General features: G+C 42.7%; 1 protein-coding gene across 1 annotated transcript; it reads right to left on the minus strand.

The window, feature by feature from the left end:
- Positions 1-7,415: 7,415 nt before the first annotated feature.
- On the minus strand, positions 7,416-13,939 carry LOC139693990 (glucose dehydrogenase [FAD, quinone]-like). Its single transcript, XM_071592373.1, has 2 exons — positions 13,526-13,939; positions 7,416-8,962 (listed from the first exon to the last, which is right to left on the minus strand). Exons 1-2 carry the CDS (start codon positions 13,937-13,939, stop codon positions 7,478-7,480), a joined length of 1,899 nt encoding a protein of 632 aa, XP_071448474.1. The 3' UTR covers positions 7,416-7,477.
- Between the last annotated feature and the right edge of the window lie 258 nt (positions 13,940-14,197).

Below are 14,197 nucleotides of genomic sequence, written 5' to 3' on the forward strand. Positions count from 1 at the left end.
CAGCAATGATAATAAGCAATTAAAAATTATAAATACGCTGGCGCTATCATTATCATTAACATGATAACCGCAAAGTCCGATCCATACGTCAAGAGTACAACACTCGTACACTCTTAATGATTTCCGATTAACAAATCCCCAAATAAGCGCAATTTTAGCGGTATTTTTCCGAGTACATTCGAGTCATGAAACGCATCGTCAGCAGGCTCCTAAAGCGTGGCCTGTAGTGCTCCGTTTACGTAATTGGCCACTGTCTAATTCAACACTTTTTCCGGCAGGTGAAGAATGAAGGAAACGTGACGAGGCGAAATGAATGCAACAGCTCAGACACTTGAATAAGGGCGACGTACTTGTTGGGAACTGAGCAAAGATACATGCGAGATTGAGTGATTCGGTGCCAACATTATAAAATATCGTTCAATCCTTCTCTTTTATTGGACGCGCCTGCAGTGCGGCGACTCTGGAATGCGAATGGTTGAGCCATTGAGAACGGTTTACACACACAGCGCGCGGCTCCACAGTATCTTGCTCCATCCAGCTGGGATGCAGGTTAAAGGAGACGCACAGGGGAATACTCCTACCGCAGGGTCAAGCGGGAGAATATTAAACGAGGGCGCGGTTGCGGTGCGCCTTCCATCTCAGGAGCAATACCTGTTGCGCCACTTCATGCGGAACAAACGAAGTCCCCAGCGACGGACGGGTAACAAGTGAGGTGGGGGGGGGGGGGGGTGGCCTTCGCGAGCCCTTATGCTTCACCCTAATTTTGCTAACTTCAATGTTTTTGCAATTTCGCTAACTTTTATCCAGAACGAACGTTTTCAACCTTAAACCTTTTAAAACTGTTTAGCCACTGGAGAGACGCCCGCAATCTGCTGGAGTCCTTATTTCTCTGTTAATCACGGTGCCGTCTGTAAATAATCTACGGTTACTGCTAACGTGGGAGCTTAGGTCTTCAATCTATGTATACCAAGGGAGGAAGGTTCCCTATAACGCTCCTGAATTTACATCTGCCTCGAATTAACTCAACCCAAAGAAAACTAAATTTTACCTATGCTTAGATAAAAAAACCCGGTTGGTCCAGTTGGTTACTTTCTCATCAGTGACATAATGTCTTAGAAAAGTAAAAAAAACAAATGTGTAAGTTCCTCTGATATTTATTCTAAAAACGACCGGTTTCGTCGAACAGCCGACATAATCAGGATCTGTAGATGCCGACTATTCGACGAAACCGGTCGTTTTTAGAATAAATATCAGAGGAACTTAGACAGTTTTTATTATTCACTTTTCATCGTGAAGTTCCATCAAGTTGACCTGAAAACCATAGAATAATATCATAGCTTGGGTATCAATTTCTAGTGAGGTACCTTATCAATGGCTTTCTTGAATTCTAAAAATGCAGCATTGACTTGTATATTCTCTTCGCCAATTTCAGCATATCATGAATAAGAAGACCTAATTGTATTTCGCAGGGGCCTATGCTCCAAAAACCGTGCCTGTTCTGGCAGAGTATGTTCCTCCTAAAGTGCAAAAAAAGGAAGGCAATAAGTAATGCCCGGCGCAATTTTCAAAGTACGAGGGTCATCCGGAAAGTAGTACCCGTTCGTGCCGCATAAAGTGCTGACGACGCGAGTAGCCGCTGGACGAGGTCAGATAGCTTCAGTGGCTTGTCTGCCTTCTCTGAGCCAAGTTGCGTGACGCTAGCATTGCCTGTGTTGTTTCTGTGATTGTTTACAATGTTTAAAAAAATTGAGAACGCCGCCAGTTGTGAAGTGAGGGCAGTGATTAAATTCCTCAATGCAAGAAACGTTCGCCCATGTGATATTCATCGCCAATTAAAGGAGGTGTATGGAGACAATGTAATGGACGAGTCGTCTGTTCGGCGGTGGTGTCGCAACTTCAACATGGGGAGGGGGAACACACACGACGATGAGCGTTCGGGGAGACCGTCTGTCATTACAGACCAACTGGTGAGCTCAGTTGACGAATTCGTGAGGAACGATCGGCGCGTCACAATTGATGACATCTGTGAGCATTTTCCCAATGTTTCTCGAACAATTGTTCATGAAATTGTTAAACACCATCTGCATTATGCAAAAATTTGTGCAAGATGGGTCCCTCGCGTATCTCAATGAGCTGGCGGCGAAGGACTATGCAGCAGGAATACAGAAACTTGTCACACGTTATGACAAATGCCTTAATTTGCTTGGAGATTATGTTGAGAAGTAGTTTAAAGTATCCTCTTTCAAATAAAATTTTTTATGTTTGTTAATATTTACTTTTGTGTCTTTATTTCACGAACGGGTACTACTTTCCGGATGACCCTCGTACCATAAAACCATAAACATAGTAATCAACCCGATTGTCGCTTTGGTAGGTGATGGTAGAGTTCACCCAGTACTAAGTCCTATACGGCGTGTGAAATTCACACATCAGGGTAGGAGGGCCAGTTCCTTTCCCTGTGCCGGTTATGGTTTCTCAGGAAGATCTGGTACCCGAAAAATTACACAGCTTGGGTAGAGCTGCAGGTGCCCAGAGTGCCTTGCCCGGGAATCGAACCCGGGACCGTCCGGTCAGAAGTCCAATGCTCTACCCACTGGACTACCGCGACCCGCCAGTAAACGTACGTCTTCACAAGAATCCTCTAAATAATATACGATCAAATGAAAAGGTGGCCTTGCTATGGAATAAACTTGAATAGTTGAACCAACGCACACACAAGTATCCAAAAATGGAATCAAAGCCAATTTCACTGCCACAGTCCCTTGAACTGCCTTTTATTATGAATACAATTTAGGGAATTGCCTTGACTATTAAGACTCATAACGACAGAATAGGAGCCGAGGAAATATCATTTCATCGTCAACTGACTAGATCAGTATTATAAATCGAATGCGAGAGGAGCTTGCTTACTTTGCAGCCAAGTGTTTGGTTTCTCCCTTTGAAAGACGGCAACGGTGCATGTGCAGACCTCCGGCACCAACTCCCTACGCACCATTTTCGAATTCGCGCTGCATTTTGAATTTCGGTTACTTTGCTCTATGAATTTGATCATTATTGTAAAGCTGTCGATTGGGGGGGCGTTGAGTATGTTTATGGATCGAAGAGGGCGGTAGCTCGAAAAAGTTTGCGAAACACTGGTGTAGAATTTATTAGTGAACTTAAGCAAAGACTGAAGCGGAAGCCACAACACTGAAAGAAATGTGGGTGATGAAGGAATTCGGAGACGGATATTTAAGCTCATGGGCATGCTTGAGACGAAGGTGAGAGGATTTCCTGGAGACAATACAATACAGTGAAATGGTAGTGTGTCCTAGGTTGCATAGCGACTGCCCGAGTGTCGAGGGTTCCTTGTTGTTTCTTTCAAATCCTTCAAGGTGATTTGGGATACCACCGCACCTGAGTGCGAAAGCATCGCGATTTTATGTGCAAGAGTTCTTTGTGGGAAATAGCGTTTGTAGGGAGCAGGGAAAGGATCCGGTTCCCATATCTTGAGGTGTGTGAAAATCACACGCAAAAAGTCTTTGTCCCACGCTCACAAGTGGAAACTAGAAAAATTGTGTCAAGAATCTCAAGTAGTTCAGTTTAGTCGGTAAAGAATCAAGAAAGTTCTAGGGGAGATACAATGCGGCGCAGAGGAACGTAATGAGATGAATTTTAGGACGATAATTTTTTGTTGATAAAGAAAGGGAATGGCGACGCGGATAGCTTACGTACGAGAATGCCAGTACAGGGAAATTCACTGAAGGAAGAGGTCAACAGAACAGTTGGAATAGATGTATTCCTAGTAAAATCAAGATATTATGAAAAATGGAAGAAAATGTGTTTTTTTAAATATTCTTAGCATTAAAGAAGTAGGCTTATGGACATAAATGGCATAGGTTAGTCCACTTTAATGTAAATGAGAAAAAGAGATGAGCATGAGAGTTGGGACTACTGGTTAAAATTTTGCACGCCCAAGATTCACCGAAAAACGTTTTTATTATTATTATGGTGTATGCGCTAGGGTAAATACGTTTTAAATTAAAAGAACAACTGGTATGATAGATTTATTAACCTATTAGGTGGAAATGTGTAGAGGTTTGGTCGTTGTCAGAAGTCGACCGAAGTGTATTTCGCTCACGACAGAGATTGGTTCTTGTCACTTAATATTTGCATGGAAAATGAATCAATCAGCCTAAGAGGACGAGTACTGAATCAAATTTTTGGAACTTTTCAGATTATGAACGTACTGCTATCATTTACTGGAAGGATATGCAATTCACTCGTAATTTATCGCGAAATTTGAATGAATTGAGTGTTAATATTAAACGCGACGGATTTATTCGATAAAATTAGGCATGAAATCCTATTAAGAGAAATTATCCAGGAATAGTTTATTTGTGATTGATTTAAATGAATCGTTCGGTTTTTAAAAAATATTTTACGCACCATTTGTTGGATGGACTATTAATTCCCTACCCATTGGTCTTAGGATTATTAACCATTCCTCTTTCGAAAGAGGCTTGACGTGGCGAATTGAAATTGTTTTTTGAGTTATTGCGTGTCAGTATTATCTAGAAATAATTATTATATACAATTTAAGGGGATGATTCCTCGTAGAGCGAAGACTTTTTCACCGCAGTTGAATATTTTGATTTTATTCTAACTCCTGTGAAGAATGAAAGGTTCTTATGGTAAAGAACTGGCAATAAAAGTGTGTCGCCCTATTTTCATCACGAGTCAACGATTTCATTCCAGCATGTCCAGCATTCAGGGTATTCAGGGCATTTTCTTTCCTCAATATAGTACTTCCCGGTCGTAAAATGATCGAATAAGCACATTCGCGGAGAGCAATTTGTCTTGGGGTGAATTGCACGCGACCGTTTTTGCACATAAACGGTCTGTTTTGGCAGTTTACCGCTTATCGTTTGCGAAAGTTTTGGACCAGGGAAGTTCCTCTTAGAAAGTGCGTGTCGGCCACCGGGCGAGTGGTCGTAAATGGTGCGGACAATTAGCCGCCCCCTCGACAATGCGATTCGGCGGGCGGGGGAGTTGATTGTGAGCCGAGTGAAGGCTCGTCCTGCCCGTTACGAGCCAGCCAGAGAAAGAGAAGGCTCGAGTCCTGTGCTTTCAGGCCTCTAGGTCAATGGAATTTTAATGCAATGGATCCACTGATCCCCTGCAATACATCTGCTTTCCCCATCGCGGGCGGCAATTGCTCGAGTGCTCGCGAATCCTTAGACCTTGTGGAGTGGACTTCCTGAAATTTAGAATTTTCACTTCATATAACGTTTTTATTCCGTTTCAAAATTGACCATTAGGGCTTTATTAGGAGTATTTTGCAAGCTTCGGAAGTAGTTTCAATCGAATGCGGTTTTGAGAAATGATTTTTAATGGAGCTCATACTAGTAAAGCCCGAAATATTTATGGGGGGTATTATCGCCTATGTTCTCGCCGTTGAGTTTCTTCTTTGGGCAAAAGTTAGTTGGAATAACTACTTGTTTTTGCCCATAAACCAGGCTGAGTTAAGGTCACAAATGTGTTCTACTTCTTAAAGAAACTATTTGTATTAAGTAAATATATCTCTGGAAAAAAATAATGATTAAGTATATTATTAAGATATTTAGTCCTAAAATAGTTAGTGAATAGTATTTAAATACGCCCACCTAAGTATGAAAATTACTTGTAAATATATTGTCATGACTAGGATTTGATTTTAAGCTTTTCAGAGACTTTAAAATATTTTGTATATTGCTTCAACGGTAATACCAATTGTCTAAGTACAAGTATTGATATAAATGCATTTTCCAATATTAGAATGGATTTTTTTAATTTATAGTCTCCCTAAATTTCTTTTGGCTTATGATAGGAGAAACAAGGTATGATTCATAATATATTATTACTAACATTCAAAACGCTCGAGTGCAAAAGAAATATTAAAACAGAGTTACTCGAAACTGAGATGAGAATATTGTTGTGGAATTAATTTTGATGGTCAATAATCCACACGCATGATGTCTCCGCTCTTTAAAAAAATGTATACTTTAATTATTTCTATGAAGAAAGATGAGTTTGGATGATGCCATCCAGATATGTAGAAGACATCTTTTCATCTAAAGGACCCTGCCTCTTGCTCAATGCCGTCTTCCCCACCCCTGAGCCCGCCTCCTGGGAGACTGCTCTTCCACTCATCGCTCCGGTCTCGACCATTCACTCTCTCATTCGGGGGAAATGGTTTTTCCACGAGGGAACGGTGATAACTTGTTAAAGCTGGATCATTAGGGGACGAGACCTTAAAAAATGTCACACTCACATTTTTTATCCGACAATTTTTTACTTTCCATTCCTCTCAAGTTGCTGAGGTCCTTAGAGAGGTGAAATTTTCTCTACATTCACCACATGTAACTTCTTCAAAAGTGCTATTCCCAGGGAATTTCGATTTCTTTTTCACAAACAAATCCCGTAGCCAAATCATGCTTTGATGCATTTTACAAGTAGGGAAACGAACGAAGATTTAGTGCATGCATCCCAATGAAAATACGAAATAAATCCGTATCAAATATTAATATATTAATTCCAAATATAAAAACGCTTAGGTATTTGCTATCTATCATCTTGTCTTCCAAGTAACAGTGTTGATAGCTTGTCGAACTGAAAAAATAATTTTTAATATAGATGTCATTTTTTCCAGAGTACTTCGATGTTTCATTTTTCTTAAAGTTTATTTGATTACGATTGAAGTAGATTTTATCTTTCATTGAAAATTTATTTTAAACATTATTTTAAAAAAATATATACAAATAAGAATTCAACAGTGTAATTTGTTTCAACAGTTATTTTAAGTATGTGTCGATTTGTATCTACAAAATGAGACAAGCTGGCCACATCATCTCTAGGCAACCCGTATCAGAACACCATTTCTTACGTTATGGTTGTTTAATAAGTTAAAATTTAACTAGTCATTCTCAACATTCTGGTGACATTAAACACTTAATTGTTTGCAGCCTTAGAAACCCTCCATGGGCCTATTTTCACCTTGATTTATGCTTGGAAATTAAATAAGGTTTATAATTATTGTTATAATTTTAACAACAAATGTTAAGCTTTCGGCTTTTCGTATCTCACTTGGTGCTTCAGATCATGCCAGTATCACAGAATCACTTTATGATATCAGTCAGATAAATGTTGCCGTAAAATCATAGTGACTAGACAATAGTATTTTCCAACGTTAATATAAATACCGGTGATTTTGCAGTCCAATTGAGTCTGCGACACGACTATGTGTTTCACCAATATTAATAATAATTTCCCATTTAAAACACTAAAATATTTTTAAATCCACTGAGACCATTCATCTGACACAACTATTGAGACAAACAAAGTTTTCACAGTTTAACCAACTTGCGTGTCTCCTTTCCTAATTTTTTATAGTCACGGCGTCACATCACTGTCACTGGTGAAAATTTTCGTTCTCGAGGTGTACGAACTGTTCTTCTAGTCAACGGCCTTGGCCCCTGGTTCTCCGAGGCATCTTGTCCGCGTTCCAGTCTGCCTTAATCATGTCTGCCCCCTTTTCGGCGATCATTATGATGGCAGCGTTTGGATTGCCGCTCACAATCGTGGGCATAATAGATGCGTCGATGACTCTGAGTCCTTTCACGTCGTATACGCGGAGTCTTGGGTCCACGACGGCACTTGGATCAGTCGCGGGCCCCATCTTGCAGGTACCGGCTGGGTGATAGATGGTGAAGGTGAACTGCCGAAGTGCACATTCCCAGTACTCGTCCGTTCCGAACGAATGCTGCGTGCATCCTGGCAACGGTGTCCTGTGGACCCTGGAGCCGTACTTTCGGAAGGCTGTGGTGTTCGATATGGACACGGCTATCTTGATGCCCTCGATCAATGTGGCGACGTCCTTCGGTTCCGAGAGGTAGTTCGGTGCTATTCTCGGATGATGGGATGGGTTGCGGGATCGTAGCTCTATGGATCCCCTCGACTGAGGTCGCAGCAAGAGGGGCAGTATGGTCCACGTTTCTGACCCGACCAATGGGCGGTACACTGACTCCCAGACCTTGTCTCGGAGACCCAGTACCCTCCGGATCTGCTCGCCTCCGTCGGAGTTGACCGAACTGGGGGCGAAGTGAAACTGGACGTCCGGCCAGTCTTCGCTGTGATTCGCGAACTTGGTGTTGACGAAGGCCAGGCCTTCGACTCCGCCAAGGGAGGTCATCGGGCCCCTGCCATTGATCGCGTACTCCAAGGCGACGGGTGCGGTCTGGAACCGCGCCTTCGTGAAGGTTACGGGCTCGTCGACTATGAACGTGAGCCCCCCTAGGCCTATGTGGTCTTGGAGGTTCTGGCCAACCTTGAGATCCGTAATGAGTGGAATGCCCACCTCCCGGAGATGTTCCCTGGGCCCGATGCCCGAGAGCATCAGGAGCTGGGGTGATCCCACGGCCCCCGCAGAAAGGATGACTTCTCGCTTAACCCTGACGATCTTCCTGCGGCTCCCCCGAAAGAATTGGACTCCTGTGACTCTCTTGTCGACCGGGTCAATGAGCAGTTTGGTGACGTGCGATTTCATCGCCACGTGCAAGTTTCTCCTGAGCCTGGCCGGTCGCAGGAAGGCCTTGGCTGTGCTGCATCTCGTGCCCCTTCGTATGGTCCCCTGCGCCAGCATGAACCCCGTTTGCTTCGCACCGTTGATGTCCCTGTTTTCGTAACCTAGCTCTTCCCCGGCTCTAACGAAGGCAATGGATAGCGGCGTCCTCCAGGGAGACTCCTGCACTGTTAAGTATCCTCCCTTCGCGTGGTAAGGGGTGTTCACCAGATAGGGATTGCGGTTGTCCTCCGACTTGAGAAAGTAAGGGAGGATATCCCGGTAGGACCATCCTTCGTTCCCGGCAGCTTCCCACTCATCAAAGTCTCTCGCATTCCCCCGGACGTAGATCATAGCATTCAAAACTGAGGACCCTCCGAGAACCTGAAAAATATGGGTTGGGAAAGTAAGAGATTAATAAAACATGGTTTGATAAAAAATGTCTCCTTATAGTCAAATTGAATATTTTCTATGAATTCTCAAAATTATCAACTTGAATTCTTTGCTATAAATTATTAGGAGTATTTTTACGATTATAAATTTCCATCATTAATGATTGCTTTTCTTATTGAAAGGCTTGAGTGTGCAATGCAGTTTATAATATAACTCCTCGACTATTACCATTGGATGCAATTTTTTTCCTTTTCTTATTTAGTTTCCTGTGCATCCTGCTTTTATCAATGTGAAAATGTTGGTATGAATTCATTAGAATTTGCTCTTTTATTAATATCTCATCTCATCTTCTATTAAGGTACGTGTAGTATTATTTTGCCCGATCAGCAACCAGGGATAAGGTGGAAGAAGGGATCATCTAGTCACAATCTCGCCCCAATAAATGCGTATTATTATCATTATTGTCAGCACCTGTTGGAAAGCATAGTTCATTTGTTGACTCCTTGGAACAAAACGGCGGCGGCTATCAGGAAGAAAAATTGTAGTGGTGGAGGAGACATTTCGAGGGGAAGACAAAGTAGTTCTAGGGTTAATTTTCGCCAACACCTGTCTCAGATGGATTTATTTGAAATAGATTAGCCCAGACCGAAAACTGGTATGCTAAAACTGGTAACTGAGGAATGCTAAACTTTTCTGGTTGGAAGTGTATGTCATGTAAATATCCAAATTATTAACAGTAATATGTAATAATTAACGCCTCTAGAAGGGTACTAATGAGTAAAAATTGTTATTAATGGCTCCTTATACTCATAATAGATTTAATTCAGGTCTAATATTAATTTTAGGGTATTATTTTTGGGAGAGACCATGTGAAGATTCCTAGAGGTTGGGAGGATTCTGATAAAAAAGAAGCGCCTGTTTGCATTCAATTGTCTCCTATGTTTGTCCTTCATGTGCGTGAACTTCGATCACCTTCTCGTTGAAGGGGCAACTTGGTGCGGAATTAATCGGCAATGTGCCATCCGATTACTGAGTAGATACGCTGTTGATCGTTCCTATAGCGTGCGTTGGGAAATTACTTTAAATATTGACGAAGGGTTTTTCTTGGAACAAATAAAGAGGGTGGTTAATATTATAATGTTTCTTTGGTTATGTAAAATAATACTTATGAAAGAATAAATTTGGATTAAATTAGGACTGAAAGATTAAACAGGCCATGGTTTTTAAATATTATAAATGTAGAAATTAAGATAATTATTGCCTTTAGATTTGGTATTATAATTGCGATTTCACATTAAATCATAAATAATTGGTATCCAAGTATAATGGTACACATGTTTGTATTTTGCTTGACGACGGGCTGCTGAAGACTGTGGAAGACAAAAGGGAGGGCGTTATGCAAGCAAGAGAATGGGAGGAAAAAGACGGACATGTTGGACGGAATGAAGGGAGGAAGGAAGAGTGCCGAATTGGAGAACGGTTTATTTTAATGTGGGGTATCTGGGTGTCTTTTTCGACGAGGTTGGGATATGTAGCTATGATCAGTCCGTAACCATCCAAAACCTACCTTGAGAATTTGTTATTATTAGGTAATCCACAGGTTAAGGTAGGTTTTGGATTGGCACAACTGCCAAATAAATATTTTGTGACTCCTAACAAAACACAATTCAGCAACCGACTCTATATCAAGTCCCTCTTCACCTCTGAGTACTTCCTTCCTCGCTTCATCCCGTCCAACATCCCTGTCCTGTTCGTGCCCTGTCCTCATTTGCCTAACATTCTCCTCTCTATTACAGTCTTCAACATCCAACTGCCGGTCAATACGCCATTCAGCCACTTTTCCTGCCTCCATAGGATTTCTCCCAACTTTTCTCGCCCACCATACCAAGTACTTCCTCATTTGTTTTCCTTTCCGTCCATTTAACCTTCCCCATTCTTCTCCACACCCACGTTTCAAAAGCCTCCAGTCTACGCCTCTCCTCCTGCTTCAATGACCACGTTACCACGCCGTACAAAGCTACGCTCTACTACCTTGATCAAAAATTTCCCGGAATTTATTCAGAAAATTAAAAATACAAGTTTATTCATCTAAATCTATATTGTCCCCTTCAAAGTAATCCCCATCGACTGCAACACACTTATGCCAGCGCTTGATCCAATCCTCGAAACATTTTTTATATTCGGTTTTCGGTATGTCCATCAGTGCTTCCTGCGATTTTTCCATTACTTCCTCTCGGCTGCTAAAACGCGTTCCCCGTAATGGTTTTTTAACTCGATTGAACAGAAAGAAGTCACAGGGAGCCAAATCAGGTGAATTCGGTGGCTGTTGGATGGTATTTGTTGCATTTTTCGTCAAAAAATTACGAATAATGATAGCAGTGTGCGACGGTGCGTTATCATGGTGCAAAATCCACGAGTTTTCTGCCCACATTTCTGGTCTCTTTCGGCGAATTGCTTCACGCAAACGTCTCATAACGCCCAAATAATACTCTTTGTTTACTGTCTGGCCTTCTGGCAAAAATTCATGATGCACTACACCGTTGTAATCCATGAAAACCGTCAGCATTGCCTTCTTTTTTGACTGAAAACGACGTGGTTTTTTTGGTCTCGGCTCATTTGGTGAACGCCATTCACTTGCCTGATGTCTGGATTGCGTGTCGTACTCATAAACCCACGTCTCGTCTCCAGTAATGATCCTTTTGATGAATGTGGCCTCGCAAATCATGTCTTTTGCGACGTCAACACGGTCTCTTTTTTGCATGAAATTGAGGTCTTTTGGCACCAACTTTGCTGCTACACGACGGAAACCCAAATCATTAACCACAATGTCTTGGGCGGATCCATAGGCAATGTTCAAGTCCTCCGCTATTTCTCTGATGGTTAATTTGCGGTTATTGACCAACATTTCTTTTACTTTATCAATTTTTTCACCGACTTTCGATGTCGATGGTCTGCCACTGCGTTCATCATCTTCGATTGACTCACGACCACTTCTGAACCGCTCGTGCCACTGGTAAACGACCGTATTTTTTAGAGAATCGTTGCCGAAACACTTTTCCAACATTTCCAACGTCCGTGCGCCACTAAATCCGTTTTTTACGCAAAATTTAATACAAGTTCGTTGTTGCAAATTTAAATCCATTTCTGCAATTGTAAAAAATCGCCAACACACACAGAGATAGATGTACTCTTGGCTACGTAACTTTTGCAAATGTCAAGTTATGACACTAAGATTTAAAGGGAATATCAACAACAGATGTACCAATTTAACAAAAAAACAGAACTCAAATCGGAACGATGGGAGCGCCACACGGTGGTTATTCCGGGAACTTTTTGATCAAGGTAGTATATCAAAGTTTTTACGGGTCTTTTCTAAATATCCTTACTCAACGTCCCTGCCATCAACTCCCTCCTCCTTGTGAAAGCCTCTTTGCCTAGCGCAATTCTTCTCCTTACGTCCCTACTACTTTGACCGTGTTGGTCCAAAACACTTCAGAGCTTCGTAAACTGTTCTACCTGCTCTAGTTTTTGCCCTCCTATTTTAATGTTTAGCTTAGCTTTTTTCTTTCTGCAAAATCGCATTTTTTTGTTTAATTTACATGATTCTCATCCCATATCTATCGCACTAAATTTCCAATTCACTCAGCAATGCTGGCAACCCCTTGGCTGGCTAACAACAATAGGTTATGTAATAAAATAATAATGGAATCGTAAACAAGAGTAAGTTCTCGCGATGCTTAGGGGATGTTAGTCGTTAGAGGCTGCACGAAGCATACCTATGAATGTGCAGACTACCGTGAATGAAATTGAATACTAATAAAAGTACCTTCCTTCAAAGTCACTGCGCTAATGAATTTAAGGCATCCATGAATTATTGCAATTATACTTGGATACCTTAAATGCCTTAGAGTAGTCATGTTGAAGGAGCGATTTTGTGTCAATATTCATTTTCATTCACGGTAACCTAGGGATTAAAGTTATGTCTTCGGTAACTCCTGACGAATTGATTAACCCCAAACATCGTGAGAAATGACTCTTGATTGTGCTTGATTATGTCTGTTTTCATTTATTCCTGTTTTAATGACGTCTGTAACTCACTTATCCAAAATTTACATCGATTTTGGTGACAATACGATTGCCAAAATGTACAACTGCAGACTATAATAATGGAATTCATCGGTAGGGAGCGGTAATTGAGGCGATTTGTCAATGTGTTTATTACCACCGCTTATGGATTGAAGATGCGTGTGATGAGCAAAGTGCATGCGTTAGTTAGAGAAGGAAGGGTTGATACATCCTTACGTAAGCAAATGTTGTCGTATAAATATAACCAGATGGTGTCCAAAGTTACATATTCGCAATCCTGTATCTTGGAGAACATTCGACAAGGGACCGGAAAACCAAGGAAACAACATGAGTCCGCTGATATTTGACTTTTGCCATTGGAGAGTATCAAGGGGGGGTAACCAGTCAACCCGATCCAAAGAAAGGCTTCCTGGAGCAAATTTTAGTCGGTCAGAATATCTCGGATGAATCCCGGCGGGCCCTCCTCACCTTCCCTCTCGGCCAGTTGCACCTGGCGCCGTGCATTGCCAGGCAGTAGGTCTCCGCCGGGGAGGTCTGGTACTGCCAGTCGATTGCCGTCAGCTGTAGGTATCCCGCGAGCGAGGGCACGTCCGTGACCTCGTTCTCGTCGCCGCCTGCCTCCAGCAGGAGGACGTTCCAGCCGGGCACCTCCGAGAGCCTCGCGGCCACCACGGCGCCGGCCGACCCCCCTCCCACCACCACGAAGTCGTACTCCTGGAGCAGGCTCCGGGCATTGCGAACGTGAGACTCCGGGTCCAGGGTGTCATAGCGGTAGAAGGCCAGGCCCACCAGGAGGGCGGGGATGATCCAGGCGCTGGCGCCGAGGGCCGCCGTGGCCGCGGCCTGCAGGGCGCCCGCGCCCAGCGCGATCACCGTGCTCATGTCTCGGCCGGCGAAGGGAGGTCAACTGCACGGCCGCACTCGCCGTCAGCACTCGGACATTGGAGGGTCGCTCTTGGGGCGGGTGTTGCTCGCGGTGGTCAGCAGTCAGGAGATGGCAGAGGTCTGAAATGGACGGGGCGATATTGGAGGCATTAAGACCCGATTCTATAATGTATTTTTAATCTCAATCGATTGTTGTGGACTCTAAGTTTATTTAACGTGAAGATTACGGACGATTCCGATTTGATAAACATTGCA

This window comes from Hetaerina americana, unplaced genomic scaffold, assembly GCF_022747635.1.
Source record: "Hetaerina americana unplaced genomic scaffold, ioHetAmer1.1.p SCAF_5, whole genome shotgun sequence".
Lineage (NCBI taxonomy): Eukaryota > Metazoa > Arthropoda > Insecta > Odonata > Calopterygidae > Hetaerina > Hetaerina americana.

Excerpts from the sequence above, each read along its gene's own strand:
- LOC139693990 (XM_071592373.1), bottom strand. The coding sequence starts at position 13,939 with ATGAGCACGGTGATCGCGCTGGGCGCGGGCGCCCTGCAGGCCGCGGCC. Across the intron at positions 8,963-13,525 it reads GCAACTGGCCGAGAGGGAAG|GTTCTCGGAGGGTCCTCAGT; the intron begins GTGAGGAGGGCC and ends CATATTTTTCAG.